The sequence below is a fragment of the Tursiops truncatus genome, chromosome 2 (assembly GCF_011762595.2).
Source record: "Tursiops truncatus isolate mTurTru1 chromosome 2, mTurTru1.mat.Y, whole genome shotgun sequence".
In the NCBI taxonomy this organism is placed as follows: Eukaryota; Metazoa; Chordata; class Mammalia; order Artiodactyla; family Delphinidae; genus Tursiops; species Tursiops truncatus.
The window spans coordinates 53,249,802-53,270,076 of record NC_047035.1 but is presented as its reverse complement, the minus strand read 5'-3'; the positions used below and the strand labels follow the sequence as shown (position 1 = coordinate 53,270,076).

General features: G+C 33.5%; 1 protein-coding gene across 1 annotated transcript in view; it reads right to left on the bottom strand.

The window, feature by feature from the left end:
- Nucleotides 1-13,473: 13,473 nt before the first annotated feature.
- MDGA2 (MAM domain containing glycosylphosphatidylinositol anchor 2) overlaps nt 13,474-20,275 on the bottom strand; it is an 824,365-nt gene continuing 817,563 nt past the window's right edge. Inside the window, exon 17 of the mRNA XM_033851172.2 lies at nt 13,474-18,468. Within this exon, the coding sequence (XP_033707063.2) occupies nt 18,380-18,468 (89 nt within the window). The 3' untranslated portion in view covers nt 13,474-18,379. The remainder of the gene's footprint in view (nt 18,469-20,275) is intronic.

The window sequence follows — 20,275 nt, the reverse complement described above, 5'->3', positions numbered from 1 at the left end:
CCAACTTATTAAGGGCAAATAATATCACAACATCATACAATTCCAACACTTCTTTCTCTCATGCTGTTTTTTTTTTTTTCCATAGCACTGTCACTGTTTAACACATAATGCAATTTAATTATTTTATTGTTGTTATGTTCCTTGCTGTTTGTGTTGGCAGTGGTGATGCTTGTATTTCTACTTCCACTACAATATAAGCTCTATAAGAGTAGGTATTTTTGTTTGTTTACATTGTTGTGTTATTAGTACATGGACCAGTGTCAAGCTCATAGGAATCACTCATTTGTGTTGTTAAGTGAATGGATGGATAGATGGGTAGATGGACAGATGCATGCATGCATCCATCAACTTAAATATGCCTCTCACATTAGTTGTAAATAGAAACATTTTATTACAAGTTAGTAATTGATTAAATAAATGTTAAACAACTTTGACTATAATGTCACTATGAGAGTTGTCACTCACAAAGTTATTGAATCTGACAGCACTTTTTACAGTGAGACTAGATTACCTTAAAAATAAAAAAGCAAAAGCCCATTTAAATTGATGATATTAATGAGAATAGGCAGTGTTTTCCATCTTATTCACAATGCATTCCTGGTTCTTAGCACCTTGCCTGGCTCATAATAGCATGTTACATAGATCTGTTAAAATAATGCATACTTGAAGGAATGAATCCAGAAGTGAAAAGGAAGCAGAAGAACAGTTATAAATTCAACGACATTGAGTTATAAAGCTTACACTCTACAATAGGCAATCCACCTGCCTTCCCCTCAACACTATAGACTGAATCAAATCACAATTATAAAGAAAATAAATCCAAAGGTTAAAAAAAATTCTTAGACATTTGACAAACCAAATTGTACTATTCAAACTATTTTAAAAGACTGAAATGTTTCCCTTGTCAGCAAACAATTTTTAGAATAGAACTTTCGCTTCTAACTGAAGAGATTACATTTCATATAAAGCACTGATCTTATCCTATCAAGTTTCAAAATCAATACTTTTCTAATCTAAAAGATAGAAAATAAATTCATTTAAAGAAATAGTTGTAGCAATATTAGGAAATCTTTTATAAAGAAGCATGACATTCTTCTTAGTCATTATAAATATAAACATTATAAACAATCTCCCCTACCTCATAAAACTTACCTCTATCAATTTCAACACATAATTCACATTGTAGAAATACCTTTTGATATTTATAGCCAGATGGAAGTAGTCATAGTACTTCTCAACAAAATCTTTTTTGGAGAAATTAGAAAAATAAATTTTCTTTCCAGCTAAATCATGCCATTGCTCTGGCAACATCAGTTCACTTGTATGCATTTAAACCTTAGTCACACCAGGCTCTCAGTATGAGTGTGTCAGAAAAAAATCTTTTGTATACTTTTTAGTATCAGAACATTTCATGTTACCGCCATGGCATTTTCAATTCTTCTTTTGAGCTTGCATTCAATGCTAAGGATGAATGAAGATGACTATTGAAGTTTAAACACCATATCTTCCTTGTATAATTTCTAAATGTGACTCTAGGTCCAAATTGCAAAGTGTCACAAAGAATCTGAATCTGGTTTATTCATGTGCAGGCAGCTGTATACAAACAACACTAGAATAATTGAACTGATTGCAGTTATATGAGCCTTATTTTATGCTGATATGCTACAGATAATTTCAAACTAAAATGAACATGATTATAGTTTGATGAGAATGTAAATCTTTCTCCATTTGTCTCCTTTGAGGTACTATATGATATAGGGATTAATGATTTATTATCAAGAGATGAGTATGGCCTCTGAGAGAGTCACTAAAACCCTTCTTCTAAAATCACAAAAAGGTTGGGAAAGATAATTATGTGACTAGAATTTTCAGTCAGATGTTATATATGTATACATGCTGATATACACATATATACACAACCAATTGTGTGTGCATGTATACATAACTGTGAATAACTGATACATTCTAATTATTGGCATTCTCTTTATATTAAAGTTTTTCCAATATTCCTATCATCTTTCAGAATGTCCAGCAGAATATATTCTACATATATTATAAACTTAAATAAAACAGAACTTAAACCATTCCATTCCATTTAAATATTAATTCACTTTACTTCTGCAAACAAACCATACTGAGATTAGGAGAGAGTATGTTATGGTGACAAATGTCAAAAGACCCTGATTTTAGTTCTGGCTTTGTTATCAGTCATGCTACTTTAAGTAGATTAGTTATAAAATCCCTGTGCTATGGTTTCCTTGTCTATAGACTGAGCATGCTATTATTTGTTCTATCTCACAGAACGTTTGGAAACATCACATTAATGTTTTGGTAGAAAAATTGAAGACAATTAAATCCTATAAACATAAATAATATTATTAAATTCTGTAATAAAACAAATGATACAGAAGGAACAATAAATTATTATATACATTCTGATGTACAAATTTCAGTTATTTCTTGAATATTTTTTCTCTCTCTCTCTCTATATATACATTTTTGTTAGTTTGTTTTCCTACGTATTTAGTTTAATTCAACGAATATATATTAATTGAGCACTTAGTATATGCCAATTCGTGAAACTGGCATTGCAGGGAACATAAAATGAATAAAAAATAATTCCTGCTCTTAAGGAGCTTACAGTCTCTATTAAGGAAATAAGACAAGGGCCCAAAAGTTATAATATAAAGCAAAATATCTATTCCATGAAAGAGATGCCAAAAGATGTTATGAATTTCGAGAAGGGTATCAGGTAAAAAAGTAGCATTTGACATGAATGTCCAAGAATGGGTAGGACTTTCCCCTCCCCCCAACTCCCCACTCCCAACTCCCAAGACCATAAGCTAGAAGTCACTTCAGTCAAGTGGAATAGTAAGATAAAACTCAAAGAATTTAGAAAGGGTGAATATGTTCTAGGAAAGGTATGCTTTCTGGAAAAATTTCAGTGTATAGTGATCTGGCAAGATGTATCAGAAACATTTAAGAAAATTTGTGGGTATACACTTAGGCATTTGTACCTTAGTCAGTATATAAAAGGTAGACACTAAGAATTCCTGAGAAGGGGACCAATATGTTGAGACTCCACATTCTTGTAAAGCAGTGGGACTCTATTTAGGAAGACCAATTTGACACAGTTATGATGATGAATTTAGGAACAGGGGACATAAGGGCAATGATGTGAGTTAGGATGCTCTTACACTGTCTGGACAGTCATTTTTGGTGAAAAGCAGAATGGAATTTAAAAAGAGTTAAAGATGACAGAAATGAGGAAGCACTGCTGATTAAATTTAGGATACAAGGGAAATGGAGGCAAAGGTGATTCTACAGGTTTTGAGCATAGTTAAACATAGTTCACTGGAAAATGGTAGCATTTGACCACCAATGGTGGTCAAATTAATGAGACAGAGAATTCAGAAGAAGAATTTGAGAATTCAGGAGAAGAATTTGTTTTTTAGGGATCAAAATGCTTTTAGGGATTACTGATTTGGACTATAGAGAGTAGAATTCAGCATAAATCTTGAATCTATATAAAAGATGCAGGCCTGGAGAGTAAGGTCAATTTGAACATCATCCATTGAAGGGTTTTTCTGGTAGTGGGTGGGATGGGACCAACAAAAACAAATTTAGACCATTGGAAAATATTTACAGTTAAAGATGGAAGAAGGAATACTTGGCATGCAGGCAATAGATAGTATCCAAACCAATCAGGCAAAGCCAGCAAATACTATAACATATACCAATGTTGGTAATTTTAAAAAGTTGGTTACTTCAAAAAAGTGTGATGAACATTTATCAAAAATAATTTATCAAAAAGTAAATAAACAGAATGAATTAGGGGGTAAGTCTTTGGACTTGGCTTCTGGAAGATCAAAGTCACGGCGGGGGGGAAATATAGTCATTCATCATTGCTTTACAAAGTATTTGATCCTATTCTGAATTTTAAAAAGGTGGTAAGCAAAATAAGCATGTTTCCTCTGGCTTCACAGAGCTCACAGTAAAGTAAGGGAATTCATAATAATACACAAATATTCAATTAAACATTTGAGAAATGTTTTAAGACAAGATAGTGGGAATATATAATAGAAGAAACTGATTTGGTCTAAACGATGAAGAAAGGATTCCCAGAAGAACTCTTGTATAAGCTGAGATGAAGAACAAACTGGGCAAAGGGGAAAGAGGGCTTAGAGTATCTGAAACATAGGAAAAGCAGGAAAAAGGCCCTGAGAATGGAAGCAGCATTGGTGAAACTAAAGAAAATCTGTGTCTTCAGCAACATGAGCAAGCATGAGAATGGTAGGTTAATCATTCATTCCTTCATCTTAATTTGATGAGTGCCAGTGATAGACTGCATAATATGATCGGTACTGGGAAGCACCAGTACCCAGTTTAAGATGAGCCTAGATTGGTGAAAAGAAGCCAGATCATGCAGGTTTTCTTACGCTGCTTTAAGGAATTCAGTTTTTATTTGGCAAGAAATGGGAATCCATTCAAAGGTTTCAAGAAGGAGAGTGAACTTATATTTGTATTATATTTTAAGATGTATATATACCTAAGCTACAAGGTGAAGAATGAGTGAGGGTGCCAGTGTAAGATGCAGAAATCTACGATGAGAGGCTAATGCAGTATCCTAGCGAGAGTTCATAGTAACTTTGTCTGGGGCAGAGACAGCAGAAATGGTGGCAAGAAGACAGATTCAAAATATATTTAGCAGGCAAAATCAAGACATGCTGATGGATTGGATATAGGGATGAAGAATAAGGAGGCATCAAGGATGATTCCCAGGTTTCTGGCTCACATTACAATGACTGTTAGTGCTATACTAGGCATGAGGAATACTGGAGAAGTGGTGGCTATTAATACACCAAGATAAAACAAGGTTTTGAAATTTTTATTCTATTGTGATAACGAAAACCATCAATTTAGCCACACAATCATAGTCCCATTTCTGACCAATAAAAAGTGCTGGTTTGACTGAGACTATCAGCGAGCATCCACAGAGTTCATCTATGCACAGCTAATTAGGATGGGGTTTTTGAATATACAGGACTGGCCTCATTAGCACATGCCCCAAACAACAGAGCTAACCAGGCCAGAAAGGTAAAAAGAAATGCACTCTTTGTGACGAATATTACTTTCATGTACAGTGTACTATTTTCCAGAACAAATAAATACAGTTGAGAGACTATAACTGAGATCAACAAATAATTAGTGTACAGGAGGGAAGCGATAAAAGTAGAAAAATAGTCTTGAGGAACATGTATATTATATTCTAAAACAGGAATTTGGCATATTTCTTCTGGCATGCAAACTCTTTATTGTTATTCATAATTAATGCACATTATTGTTTTCATTGACTTACAAACAAGATTTTCACTTTTTTTCAATTAACATTTCCCAATTTAAACTTTGAATTAAGTATGCTGCATTAAGCAGAGCATATTTTGACTCTACAATGTTACCCAATTTCCTCTGCCAGCGTGCAGCAACATTCAATGATATTTTGCCCTTGTAATTATTCTGTTTTCACTATGCCAGCACATCCCTAAGACCTCACTAGGTGGACATGGTGTTTCTCCTTACTGTCTTATGCCTCCATGTAGAATGCCTAAAGCTGTATTTTCTAGGCCACCTAAACCTAGAAAAGATCCACTTTTGAACAAGGAAAATAAACCCCAAAATCTTTCCCTACACGGAGCCATTTTCTTCCTTTCCTCTCCCTAGGATTTTTTGTTATGTTTTTTGAGACTATAAAATTAACATACGTTTAATGTCCAAAAAATTAAGAATCCAGGAATGAAATAGAAAATCAAACTTTGCTAAACAAAACCTACCAGACAGGAAGAATGTTACGAGTTTGAGGCATATGTATTTTTATAAATATATCAGACTACATGTAATGTTATGTATGTTTTTAACCCAACAACATATAGTAAACATATTTATGTGTTATATGAAGTTCAAGCCCATTTTTAAAAAGAGATGCCTGCTTCTCTCTCCTATAGATAATTGTCTTAGTTTGGTTGTCTCAGAAGCAGTCTTCAAGACAAGGTTTCAGTGCAATATTTTTTCTGGAAGATGATTCAAGGAAATTCTAATAGGGATATGAGGAAGTGATAAAGGGAAGGAAAGGCAACCAAAAAAAAATATCTCTTAATCCAAGGACCACCGTGGATAATGAACTTGGTCCCATGGGGAACTCTGGGAGTCTGTAGAATGGGCATTTTGGAGTTATTCTCCCTCAGGGCTAGAAAGCTAGGGCATTATGCATTGCGTGAGGACTGCTGGTGCTGAGTGATGGAAGGGCTGGTTGTGGTGATGTTAATTCCTGGCACTTTTGAACTATAGTGCACGTGTAGGCACTGAAGAAATCTCTCACAAAATTGGCAGTCTTCATTCAGGCTGTACTGCTGTGTGAAAGCTGGAGTCCATATGGGAGTGCACAGCCATGCTTTATTTAATCATTCCCTTACTGATAGACATTTATATTGTTTCTAGTTTTCTCACTATTATAAGTGGCCACAATACCTAATACATGATTATTTGCATGGCTGTCTGATTTTCATTACACGGTTTCTATAAGTGAAATTAAGGAAGAATTTGAAAAAAATAAAAGCAGTAATCATTTGGTATGTTTTGAGATGAAGAGATGCAACTTTCTTCTCTTTATATGGTTGTATTATCATATCATATAACTTTAAATGTAACATTCAAAATTTTGATTTAATATCTAAAATACCTAAATTTGTTAACCTCATTTATTGCTCAGTTTAAACATCTTCCATCATTGCTATGAGAAAATATTATATATTTAAACTAAAATAAATGTACCTAACATTAAAACAGGACTTAAAATTTGTCCAGTTTTCCATCTTGGGATAAAGTCACCATTGTTTTTAAAAGAACAACAGAGAGAAAATATTTAGTATCTAGGGCTAGGCAAAGAGTTCTTAGATGACACCACAAGCATAATCCAAAAAAGGAAAAAATAAATTAGACCTCATCAATACTAAAAACTTTTGCTCTGCAAAATACCATGTGAAGAGAATGACAAGACAAGGTATAAATTGGGAGGAACTACTTAAAAACCACATACCCCACAAATGACTTACATGTAGAATATAAAAAGAGCTCTCAAAACTCAACAATTAAAATAAAATCTAATTAGAAAAAAGACAAAGGACATAGCTAAACATTTCACAGAAGAGGATATTCAGATGGCAAATGAAACGGTGTTCAACTTCATTAGCTGTTAAGAAAATGCAAAACCTCAATGTGATATCATGACACCCCCATCAGAATATTGAAGTAAAAAATGTGGTGACAACACCAAATTTGGTGAGAATGCATAGAAATCGGATTACTCATACATTACCAGTGGGAATGGAAAATGGTGCACCCACTCTGGAAAACAATTTGGTAGTTTCTTATAAAACTAAACATACAATTACCATACCAGCCAGCAGTTGCACTCCTGAACATTTTTCTTGGGAATGGAAACTTATGTTCACAAAACAATGTGTACATGAATGTTCATAGCAGCTTTATTTGTAATAACTGAACACTGGAAACAACCCAGATGCCCTTCAATGGGTAAATGGTTACACAAACTGGTACATTCACACTATGCAATACTACTCTGCAATATAAAGGCACAAGCTAATGATACATGCCACAACATGGATAATTCTCCAGGGAATTATGCTGAATGCAAAAAGCCAATCCTCCCAATTTATATAGTGTTTGATAGCATTTATATAAAATTCTTGAAAGGACAAAATTGTAGAAATGAAGAACAGATTAGTTGTTGCCATGATTATGGGATGGGTTGGAGGAGGGGAGGCAGAAGGGAAGTGGATGTGGTTATAAAATGGCAACACTACAGGGGTTCCTGTGGTGACTGAACTGTGCACCTTGTATGTGGTGGTGAATACATGAACCTACAGATGTGATAAAAATACACAGAACTAGGGACTTCCCTGGTGGCGCAGTGGCTAAGAATCCGCCTGCCAATGCAGGGGACACAGGTTCGAGCCCTGATCCAGGAATATCCTACATGCCACGGAGCAACTAAACCCGTGTGCCACAACTACTGAACCTGAGCTCTAAGAGCCCATGAGCCACAACTAGTGAGCCCGTGTGCCACAGCTACTTCAGTCTGCGTGCCTAGAGCCTGTGCTCCGCAACAAAGAGAAACCACCGCAATGAGAAGCCCGCGCACTGCAAGGAAGCGTAGCCCTCGCTCGCCGCAACTATAGAAAGCCTGCGCACAGCAATGAAGACCCAACACAGCCAAAAAATAAATAAATTAATTAATTTTTAAAAATACACACACACACACACACACACACATACACATACATGATGTTATCACTCGGGAAACAGGATCTCTCTATATGATCTCTTACAACTACAATGAATCTATAATTATCTCAAAATAAAAGTTTATTTTAAAAATTGAGCAGCATTTCTGTCTAGAACATCAACACATGTAAATATCAATAGTAACTTTTGAAGAATGTCAAACTTGTTCTTATTTACTAACAACTGTCTACTTTTTCTAACAATTTTTTATATCCTAAAATAAGCATGATTATTCAAAAAACCATTTACATTATAAAGTAATGCCACAGGGCCTATGTCATTTGGAGGGCTAATATACTTCATGCCAGATAAATAAGAACATTCAAATACTATAGAAAATTTTTCCTTGTCTGTCTTCAAGATGTCCATCTTCAAGAAAACAAGGAAAAGGAAATAAGGATTAGCCATGAAAAGAAGTTTTAAAGAATTTATTTTGAAAGATCTTACTTTGTTAAGTCAATATCTAACAAAACAAAACAAAACACTTTTCTCTTTACCAAATACTTGAGATGCATTGCCTCATTTACTCATCATGGCATTGAGGCGAGTACTGTTATTACTATCCCAATTTTGCAGATGAGCAATATATTATGTGGTGCTTGTTATAGACCAGCAATGTTCTACATGTTTTACACAGATTAGCTCATTAATTAGATAACCCCGCTCTATAGATAAGGGAACTGAGGGAGATTACATAATGAAGAACCTGGCAGTCTGACTCCAGACCGCTCTATGGTGTCTCCGAGAGCACTAAGGCTCAAGGCTTTTAAGACATCTGCTCAAGGTCACACAGCTACTAGTGGTAAAAATCAGGATTTGAACTTATATTCTTTCCACTACACCAGTCTTTATCAAATTGTGGCTCTTTTAATCACAAATGTCAGAATTATTTAAGTGGCTTGTTAAAAAACCCCTGTCTTCTCCCTCTAGCTCAAAACATCTGGTGCCAAGACTCTGGAATCTATATTTTCAACAACCATTCTAGAAGCTTTTGATTCACATTAAAGACAGAGTCCAACTGCATTATAATACACAAAGCAGGTTTCTGTAAGTTTCAAATGAAATATCTAGTACATTAAAAATGATGTCATATTTCATTAATCTTAAGATTCAATTTTTTCACAGTTTGACATCTCTGAAATAGGACTGCCTGTTATAACTTATGGTGTCTTACAATCACAGTAAAAATGTGGTTCTTTTTCTTCTTAGTGGTACACAAAATAATGTTGTTTTAGATTTCATATAGTATGGAGGCTCCCTGGATAATAAAAAGCAAAAGACATTGCTTATTAAACACTGTTCTTTTCAGTCCTGGGTCACTGTGAACAGGTGCCCATATACATGCTGTGAGAGGCAAGGTGATGGAAAGAGGACAGGACGACATCCATCATACCTCAATTCACACCCACCACGGGGAAGTCACCAAACATTTTGGGTTAGAACAGATGAAACAATGTGTGTGAAAACACTTGGAAAATGATAAATCATATTAATGACATGTATGTATGAATGTGTGCATATGCATGGGCTCGAAGTAAGATTATTAGAGAGAGTGAAAACAATTTGAAAATGCTCATTTTCAAACTTGGCATATGTGGAAGGTAACAGATGTCATGATTCTCAACTTTCTCTTCTTCCTTCTCTAAGAATAGCATGCATATCAGTAAAAACTGTTCATTAATTCTTACTGTGTTCTAGGAAATTAAGTGTCTTATGTAGTTTATGTCATTTGAGCCTCCTTGCAATCCTATGAAATACTATATTATTACTGATGATATTATCCCTATTTTACAGGGGAGGAAACTGAGTTGTTAGGGACATTGAATAAGCTAACTAAAACTAAAATTGTATAATGAAAAAGTGGTGCAGAAAGAGCATGAACAGAGGCAGTCTGAAACAGGAACTTGCCTGCTGAAGTACATCTCAAAGGAAAATTTACACAGAAGTAACCTACGTACTGTGAGTCCACATAACCAGGAAGGAAAAAGTGGACAGAGAAGCCATGTTGTAACCATAGTCACTGCAAAGGAAAGAAGAGAAAGCAGGAGGAGCATGTGGTGAATATTTGTATATATATTTATACAAATAAATTTACTTTTCAAACTTACTTGATCTAAACATTTTATTTTCATTTTTTAGATTATGACCCTCAACAGAATGCATCTAGTTATGCAATTTTCCTTTTCTCTCCTTTCTACTAGTGTGAACAATCTAGTTTGATCAGTTTCATTTTTAAATGCATCATCCACATCTATTCACACTGTCCCCTCTCTGTGACTTCATTGTTTATGTTTCTGTCCTAGAAGCTCTCTCACTCTGTTCTTTGAGCCTTTGCCTGTGTCTGACAGCCTGACATTCCTCTCATTCTATCTCTATTTTATATAGTGGATATGTAATCTGGACCTGTCCTCAGGAAAACTGTGAAATGAATGTAGTCTTTGAAATCCTGTACCTCTCGTCTCTGCATGCATCTCCTTCGTGTTCCTTAGCCCCTTCCAGTAGGTCCAGGGTTTACTCAGTCAATTTTGCTAGATATTTGAAGACTGTGAGCTGATAAAATGTGTTACCCCCAAATATTAGGGACTAATATGTTTTCCTGATGGGAATATTTATAGTTTGAAAGAAGACTAAATGGAGAAAGCAACACCAGGCATGAAGGAATGGACTGCTGAGTGAGGAATCTCACTCCTGGTGTGGGATGTTGATTCAGAATGGATACCCTTCCAGTGCCCTCAGATACTCCTGCACTGTAAAGGCCTTTTGAGCACACATAAAATCCCACTTTTGTATATGATATTGTCAAAAACTAAATGAAAAATAAAAGATGCATGTTTGTTTCATTAAAAAATTATAACAGTGTACTACTTATTTTTGTAAATTAACTATTAATTATTGTCTATTTGCCACATACTAGCACTGTACCATCTTTTATTTTGGGCTCATTAGCCTGCTGAATTGTGTCAATTTTGGAAATTGAGACATATAATTCAAAGCTGAAACAGAATAAAATAATAAAATTAGTCGTCTCTGTTCAACACTGTTACCAATTTTGAAAATAAATTTCTTTCTCATTATTTTGTCCCATGTGTACAAGTCTAGTTTTTGCACCTAAAATATTACCCAGAACTAAATAAATATCTTCTTTTTTTATAATTGTTTTATAATTCAAATTATTATACAACCCTTTAAAATATTTGCATATTAAAATATACTCCGTTTCATGTTTAGTGGATGACTGGATCCCAAAACATATATACTACAACAAACTCTACAAAGGAGCTAAGACTGAATTTAGCTCACGTGATCTCCCTAATGTAAAATTAAGCATAATATTCTATAATTAATACATTTTGGTTAAAAGAAGAGATTCTATGTCATATTATTCTCACGTATAAGGATGGCATCTAGCACAAAACAGAATGCAGAATTAGCCTCCTTTTCCTTAGTTTAACCATATAATGATTTTGTTTGCAGAAACATTAACAACATTTGCCCTTTTATTAAGAAATACAATCATTTTCTGTTAAACTAAGAAGTGCCAGAAAATTGTGTTGGAAATGCTTAAACTGATGTTTCATTTTCCTCGACTCCTCATTTTTCTCAGCACATAGATGTTTTCTGTCCGTGAAATGTCATTGATTTTATAACTTAAAGGTGATATTACTGCTTATTTCCTACATTCATTGAATAAGTTCCATTCTAAATGCAGGTCTAAATCATGGATTAATTCAGTAATCATTAATTCAATAATCTCTATAGAAACTATGTAAGTTGGAAGCTCTTAAATTTGTGAAAAGACATAGTCCTTGCCACGGAGGAGGTTACAACTTCAGCTGGGAAGCAGATATGCAGACTACTAAATAATAATTTAATGGAATAGAAGTACTATAGGAATCAAATATGGACAAAGTCCTTAATTTGACTATTAAACAAAACAGCTTATGAAGAATAAACAGTACTTTAATATGCACTTAGGGAGCAGTTAGGGAGTTGATTTCTAAAGATGGTTACTAGGTCTGTTAATGTTAATTGCATCTGTATTTCCAAAATTTCATGGATATATTTAGAGATATAATAACAAAGATGAAGAAAAAACTAAGCTAAATAGGCAGTAGGGAAACAATAATAAGCGAGTTTTAGGATTCCATTTATACTTTGGTTCAGTCAAATCGTTGTCAAGCAGTATTATTTATTTCCCTCGGAAGGCCCACATTTAGCCTACAGTGCCGCTGTGAAATATGTGATTAAAACTTTCATCCTGGAAAACAGCAGTACTGTTAATCTGCAGTCAGTTATTCACATACCATACAGAAGCCCACAGTTACCAAATTGAACCATCATTCTTAAATCACAGTTCATTCAGAAAGATTTTAGTGCCTACTTGTTTAACACAATCTTATAAATGATCCCTCACAAAGGATGTGAAAACCAACACATATCTTTAACGGGCTAATTGTGCTCCACTGCAGTGTTAAGTCTATAAAAGCTTTTTAATAGTGAGAGAAATGATGGCATTTTCATCTTAATTTGAAAATATAATTGCTATTCTAAATATTTTTTTGTTTCTAACTTCAGTGCTTATTGACAGCAGAAATTTCCCCAAAACGCTAACAGAGTATTTAACATTATTTCATTTATTGAAAGAAAATCCAAGGGAAAATAACATACAGCTATCTGCAGAAGGAAAATATCAAAAGGAAAAGTAAGTTAAATCTAAACTTTGAGATCTAAAATGTAGCTAATATTCGATATGAATTTAATACAATGTATATTTGATTAAATGTATACATTTAAATATACTGATGTCTCAAGAAATAAAAATGATATCCTGGAAATCCAGGACAACAATTAAAAGCCATACGAAAACAAACTGAAACTAATATGCTAATCCCCATTTCATAAAATTTCCCATAATTTTATTGAAAAATAAGAATACATTTTAGCTCATCTTATGGAAAATTAGTACAATTGAAATTAAATTCAATCAGCTGTAAATATTCCTTTAAGAAAACTATTTCAGTTTCTACCCAGAGTTTAACCCCTGCCCTATTCAAATTTTGAATTCCAATTCCTTAATTCCAATATACTCAATGTAGGTTCATGGTAATGAAATCACCAATCATAATTTATTAAGCTTTATATTAATAATGTCAATAAAGTAGTCCATATACAAATATATGGAATATTTATCTCTCCCTAACTTTCACTTCTGTTTCCAAACAGACATAAACTTATGATAGATGGATTCTGAACTGGCATAATTCACATTAAAATGTCAAGTTTTTAAGTCTTACTTTTTCTATGTAATAACATATATATTTACTTATAAATATTATGGATACTCAGCAGAGAACTTTTTATACCGGATTTGAAAAGAATTTCTGATCATTCTGTGGTAGCTTTTCTAAGTAGAAGTAGAAAATGTCAGAGACATTGCTTTTTAAAAATAAGCACTAAGAAAACTAAGTAAGCTAGTTAACCACAAAGGGAACATTGTCGGAAAGGAAATAGCTTGGGATTGAACCCTATGATTTTATTGTTTTCACAGAAAATGCAATAACTCCTCATTGACATCAACTACCCAGTTGCAAGAAGAGTATACCTTCTGCTTTGTTGAGATGCAGACGAAGCAATTGGTAAGAAGTCGTCATCACCCAAGAGGAAAATGAATTCGGAATAAAATTTTTCCAGTTTAAATGTCTGTTGAGAGGCTCTTATCTTTGAAAGGCACATTTAAAAAAAAGTTTTTTGATAAAGAACATGCATTCAATAGAATCCTTTGAAGGCATTCTATCAAACTCAGGTTATGTAGTCTATCAGTATCTCAAATCACTAATCAAAACAAACAAAAATAGATCATGAAAAACACCACAGCCAGTTTCATACAGTCTTAAGGATAGAACTAAATTAATTGTTCTTCAAATTACACATTTTGACAGATACGTTTATTATAAAGTCTTTAAACTAAAAATGCATGTTTGGTGTAAAGTTAGTATAGCTGTCATTCATATTTTGTCATATTTTAAAATATAAAAGTAAAGAATGGCATTATTTTTTACCATTTGTAACATGATGTAACTGACCAGCTGGTTTGTAATTCTCATTATTATAATTATCACAATTCATTGCTATGTCAAAGTTGATGCTGTGATGTAGGTGAAATGAAATACCAGTAGTTTAGCCTATTACATGACATTGTGATACACCATGCATTTTTCAAATCTCTTAAAGAAAATTTAATGGCAGGCCAAACTTCTAACCAACTAAGTGCTGTGAATCACATAAAACCAGAAAACATTTTAATCCAGGGATACATGGCATACTGTAATTCATAATAGAACTAAAAAATAGGTAGCAGGAAAAAAAGAAAAAGAAAGAAAGCAGGGCTAGGTATGTATATAATGCATGTAAGAGAAGACTCAGATTTTTAAAAAGCACAAAATAAAAGTTATGTTATTTTTAAATAATGTGTATTCAATGGGTATTTAATATAATCCTACAAATACGAAGGGGCTATTATTACTACTGAAAAGTAATAACATTGGGCATGATTTGACACTTCTGGTAACATTGGTGAATTTCAGTACCTAAGATGCCATGTTTTTAGGATGCACTATTATTTTATATATCACTACACAGAAATGCTGCTAATTATAATTAAAATAGCCTGATTGCAGAGATGTTAAAATGTGGAGAAACAATCATCTCTGAACTGATGAAAAAAAGTAATGCTTCTAATTAATTGGGATCAACTACTGGCAGTAGGAGATTACACGATATAATCTTTCTCCCAGGAAATTAAAAGCTCCATTGCCTAATGCCTTCCTACGAAAGAACAACAACAACAAAATATTGCCATCAATTACACTTAAAATAGGCTATCAAAAAGGAAAAGGAAGAATACATTGGAGATTTCAACTCATATACAAAAAAGTATTAGGAAATGGAAGGCAGTTGGTAAACATGTAAGCGCTTTAAAGTTGTCATTATTATAACTAATATTAAAGAAGGGAATACTTAATTTACATTTCCCATATGCTGACCGTTAAAAAATTTTTGCATTTTTATCCATTGCCTTTCAATTACAGCAACCAAACATTTGCTCTGGAGTGAAAAACATTGATTCTAAGTTTGTTCGTTTATATAAGTGATCCAGAACCCATTTAAGTTATATATTTTAACTTATTACCATATCAATAAAGTTGATTGCTTTGCAGTTCTTCTGATTTACCCCTTTGTTCTTGGTACTCATCTGCAATTTCTCAAACATTTAATCAAAATTACTTTTTGAAGTACCAGCCGGTTCTCATGAACTTCTGAAGCCTTGTGTATTCTTACTGTGTGAAAGGTTATGGAAAGACTTTAGTATTTTATGAATGTTTAGTAGTAGAACTGAATCTTTTGCTTACAGCAGTTTCTTTGTGCAGGGTTACTTAGGAGAAAAGACTTGATTATTTTCCTGGAAAGGACACATGTATATCCAAATATTCTGAATGTAGATTTTTTTTTTGTTTTTTGCAAAAGCCTCACTCAAAGATCAGCGAAAGAAGGCGGCAATGAGTTAAGCCTCTCTTTTGATCTAGAACATTTTCATTGATATTATCAGAAATGAGTATGCAGAAAATCAGTTTCAAAATATGATCCGCTAATATGGGATATTGGAGAGAAGTGGTTAGTTGCCACATAAAATGGAAGTCAAGGTGAAGGGAGATTTAGTAAATATTAAGCTAAGTGCCTTGAATATTTTTACTTTAATCTCTTTGGTTTGATAAAATAGATGGGTGACTATAATTTTGAAATTCTTTCAATATGCCTGATTTGTTCCAGTATGTTATAAAATTCATTTCTTTATTCTGCTTAATTTAAAGAACATGGCTTAGCTCAATTCTACCATTACCTGGATATTCAGACTGGTTCCCTCTTTAACTATGAAAATACACATTAAATTCCAAGTTCATATTTGTTTCATATTTCACTTTCAAAAGTTTGACTTTTTTTTACAACTATTACAAATAAGGGAGAGTGCATCAGAGATTTCCTATCAAAATTTCTTCCTGCAGACATTAAAGTATACGAAACACTGAAGATTTATCCCATGGAGACATAACCAATAAATTGTATAACTAGTCTCATTTTGGTGATAAGTGAACATCGTTCAACAAACACACATACTGCTTTTCATACCTTACCTGGAAAGAGGCTTTATTGAACATAGCTGTAAAATTATCTTTTAAGTTGGATTACTGAATTTGCACAAACATTTCTACAGAATTATTTTTTTAAAAAAATCAAGCTTTGTCATTTTTCCACTACATTTTGTTGTGCTTTTTATATTAATATTTGCAAATGTTATAATTTAATACTTATATCCCAATTACTTGCATAATCAGTTTTTTTTTAATCCTGGGGTGTTGAAAGAACATATAATAATAATAATATTCTTCTTTAGACAAAAGTCTCTTTAAATGAAGTTAAAAGCTGAGATAATTTAAGGAAAAAGATCTTCAAATTTTCATAACCAACAGGTTTAAGTGAAATTTACAATGCATTGGAAAACTGGCTGGTTAAAGGTATGATTTGTCCTCAGGTAGCTCAAAATCATTTTTACAGGTTTTTGTTTTTTTGTAAAAGTGTTTTTTAATCTTGGTAAAATAATAAAATAATATTTCACAATTTTCACAGAGTCTGACTAAAGGGCAGAGGCATATTACCCTCAGTGTCTAGAATAAAGCCAGATTTTTTCAGGCCCAGTTCCACTGTAGAGTTTGTATGTACTGCAATCACAAACATTTTCTTGTTCCCTCTAAAGCTAGGGCCAATTTCATTTCAAATGGAGGTTAGAGTAAAAAATCACTCCTGTTTTACCACCTTCTGCGCTAAGTATTATCTTAACAACCTTTTGCTCTGGTTGACCCATTTAATAACCTGGAAGAAAAAAGTGTTGCTCCCATGTCTGGTCTCAATGGAAGTTATTTTCTAATGGACAATAAGCCGAAAGGCCATGGCTGTCTAGGAGGTCAAACAACAAATATCTTGTCTGCATGGGCTTACGCAGCAGCTTCGGTCCTTTCTTCTTCAGAAGCGGCTTTGTTGTCTTGCCTGTAATTTGCACATTTAGGCTCTGTAGTTTGTTTATAAAACAGTTTTACACAAACCACTCTTAGCAGTGCAAACTTCTGAGTTGAAAATTATTCAGGCTTGTTTCATTGAAGGCACTTGGTTTCCATGGCAATTTATAAAAGATGATGGTTTGGTTTCTTCGTTGGAACAGATGACTTAGTTTGGGTGTTCAAGTGGCCGCAAGCAAACTCCGATAAGCCTGTGTAATATGTAAGCCCAGGTTTACCATCCTGGATAGTAGTGCATGCAAAAAGAGACAGCATACAGTTATCTAGCTTAGCCATGGGAGGAAAACAATAATAATAAAGGTGGGATGGGGATAAGGTGGGGAGGAAGAAGAATGTTGTAAATAATTCTGAGTTCAGGTTATTTTCAAGGAATGGTAACAACCAAAGGTAAAAGGGCCTACATTTATTTAATTCTCTATGCAAAACCTTCTCAAAAGGAAAATAAATGCCAGCTCTTCACGTACCCTGTTTACAGTGAGGTTTTTGTTGGCAGGCCATTAGGTTTCCATGGTAACAAGCAAACTATTCATTTGAAACAAAACCAGCCATGACTTTGTGCTTTGACAAGGATTTCTATAGCTTTTTTTTTTTTTTTTTTCGAGTTCAACCAGATGACCAGATGACGCTGTAATCTTTTTAGCCACAAAAGCACCTGAAGGTCTCTTCTCTACTCAGGTCAAGATTTTCTTTTATTTGTAGTGCGGAATAAGTTATATTTCCATGATGTCTTTTTATCCCCAGTGCTTAAAAAATTTGTTTTTATTATTTTATTTTGAGTCAGTAGTCAGTGGAGGAATCTTTGGTAGTTTGTTTTTTCAATGTCCATTTACAAAGACTCTTTCTTCATGCCAGTGCCTGGTGAATCTTTTATAGCCTCTGCCAGGGTAAGGTCACCTTCGAGGACTTAAGATAGAGATGAGGACGATAACCGGAAAAAGCCATATATGTACTAAAATTCCAACAGCACCATCAACGGAATCTAAAGACAAGGGAAGTAAATACCAAGAAATCATTAAAAAGGAGAGTAAGTATTCCATGTAGCTACCAATACAACTTTGGTGAACAAATAAAACAATTTTAGTATATGGAAGATATTTTTGGAAAACACTTGTTTTTTGGTTTATTTATCAGCTTCACTTCCAAGACAAGTGAAAAGGAAAATAACTTGAATATATGGTGAGGCATCTGATAAAATTAAAATATTTTCAGATTTTAAATTGCTATGCTATGCTACGAAAACCTGTTCAGAAGATATTTATGTGAGTCTATGGCTGAGCTCAACCTCAGAGTTCTGCTAGCCACATGAAGGCATGCACACATAGAAAATTCTCAAAAATCTAAAAGTTCAGCTTCATTTTTTTTTTTTAAGCTTTCAGAAATGTTTAAGCTTAAAGACCACTGAAAGAAAAACTACCCTTTATGAAAACCTGGTAGGGATTGTTATGGGTAGAGAAATTAACTACTGCAAACAGTGGATTATACATATCAGGATCAGTCTATTATCTATATATTGGGTAAATAATTTTCTCCTTAGTGTAATTTTTAAAAGTGCTATGAAGTCCATTGTAACTAAAAAAATCTCTTTCACCAATCTGCCTTGAGATTCCTACTGTAGCTGGTATTTCGAGTAAAATTCATGTACAGATGATACCTCTTAAAATGTATAGCTTACCTAGGAGGACTAACATAGGCAAACCCAATAATTCATTAACCTACCTTAAGTTACAAAATGGCTCTCACCTAGGAGTGAGCTGGGTTTTGAAAATAAGAGACAAACAATCTCAGCTTTTGATAGTGTGGCCATAGTACCACATTTACTACCGGAGAGGGGTTGGAAGCCTGAGCAGTTTAGGAAGAGGCCTTTGGCCTCCAAGCTGGTTTGTACTTAGAATTTAACATTAATTTAATATTCCACAAACACTATTCATCAAAAATGAACTTAATAAGTTATAGTTAAAGAGATACAAATGTAGCAGAGTATTTTCTCATACCAAAGAAAGTATTTTTGTTCAATTAGAATTGTTTCCTCTGATTTACAGAGGCTAAATAAAAATACCTCCAATAAGTATAGATATATCTTACTTGAAATAGTCACACTTTTTCCTGGATTTAATAGTTTAAGAGAAGAAAACTGATTATGAAAATGTTCTACTGTATAACAATAAAGTGCCTATGGGTTTTCATAGTCATTTCACTGTGGCTACATTTCTGCTTTCTCCTTTTTGGGGAGTAAATTATGTTCTCTTGCTTTCCTCATTTGGAAAGTTTAATTCTATTTATACTAATTTTCAGTGATTTAATTATCAAAATGTAAGATTTCTTTATCAGATGGTAACCATCTTCAGTTAATATAGTGTATGTTACTATCACTGATTCATGTTGTGAAATTCAAAAGAAATCCCTTTTTCCTCTGAGAAGAATGCTTGCTTTTCTGTGCATTTGACAAACCTACTTCATTTGGATATAGCTGCTGGTTTTCTAAAGAAAAATTAGCCAGACACAGGGAGAAACTTTTACTAAAATTGTTACTTGAAATGCTAAGTGTAATGACAAGAAGGTGAAAACTATGAGCAAAATGGCTCATTGTTATGTACAATCTTAGTTTTTGTCTCCTAACAATGTTTAAAAATGTCAGTTGGTATGAGCAATCACTGGGTAGTTGTACAAATTTGACTTTCAACATCCAGACTGATATAATTTCTCACTAACTATACTCAATTAACAAAGACCCTGATTTGCTATAGACTTACACAAAGTGGATTTTCATGCTCTTTTTGTAAGTGCTA